The 880-nt window shown below is 42.3% G+C and overlaps 1 protein-coding gene across 1 annotated transcript in view; it reads left to right on the top strand.

The window, feature by feature from the left end:
* Nucleotides 1-6: 6 nt before the first annotated feature.
* The window catches only part of LOC110026196, a gene marked incomplete in the record, with an annotated part of 97,417 nt that continues 96,543 nt past the window's right edge, over nt 7-880 (top strand). Inside the window, 1 exon segment of the mRNA XM_020727057.1 lies at nt 7-370. Coding sequence (XP_020582716.1) covers nt 368-370 — 3 coding nt within the window.

The following is an 880-nucleotide window of genomic DNA, read 5'->3' as shown; positions in this document are numbered from 1 at the left end:
CTCTTCCTCGCCGAACTTCCGTTCTTCGGAGCCCCGCTCCTCCTCCAGTAGGGAGCGGGATAGAGAACGAGATCGGGGATTTAGATCGTGCGGTAGGGATAAGAGACGAAGGTCGAGGAGTTATTCGGACGAGGATGCTGAAGACAGGGAAAGATATCGCCCGAACAGGAATGGGACGAGGGATAGGGATAGGGATCGGGGTAGATCGCGGAGAGGGAGTAGGAGCCGGTCGCCTTCAAGGGTTTCGTCCGGTAGGGTTTCGACAACGGATCGCAGGAGGGAGGAACGTAGGCCGCGAAATGGGACCTCTGTGGAGAAGGGTGGTGATACATTGGACTATGCTCGTCTCATCGAGGGGTATTCCCAAATGGTAACCATGCATTCGCTGATTCGCTTCCTGACAATATCATGTGTTTTATTTTTTAAATTAAAATTTTATTAGCAACAAATAGAGAAGTCGATCGCCAGTTTGATTAGGTTAATAAATAAATGCATTGCTAGGAACAACTTTCTTATGGTAAATCCTTAGGTGGTTGATAGTATATGAGAAATTGAAAATTCTGAGGGCTCATTTGGTTGATTGTAACTAAAAAACATGTTTTAAAAAATGATGATTTCTTTCAATCATTTTGATTATGAAAATGAAATCATCATTTTTGGGAGAGGTTTGAGAACTTTTGTGAAGTATGAAATCAATATTAATGTCTAAACAGACCCAAACGAATGATGGATTTAACAAACTTCATCATTTTTTGGTTTCTAGCTTATAGCAACCAAAGTGGCCCTATGATGAAATTATGATTCATTGAGATTTTCCAAATGCATTGAGACTCCCTTGCATATTAGCTACTCTCTCTCTCTCTCTCTCTCTCTCTCTCTC

Source organism: Phalaenopsis equestris, unplaced genomic scaffold (genome assembly GCF_001263595.1).
Source record: "Phalaenopsis equestris unplaced genomic scaffold, ASM126359v1 Scaffold000359, whole genome shotgun sequence".
Taxonomy (NCBI): domain Eukaryota; kingdom Viridiplantae; phylum Streptophyta; class Magnoliopsida; order Asparagales; family Orchidaceae; genus Phalaenopsis; species Phalaenopsis equestris.
This window is presented reverse-complemented; position numbering and strand designations above follow the sequence as displayed.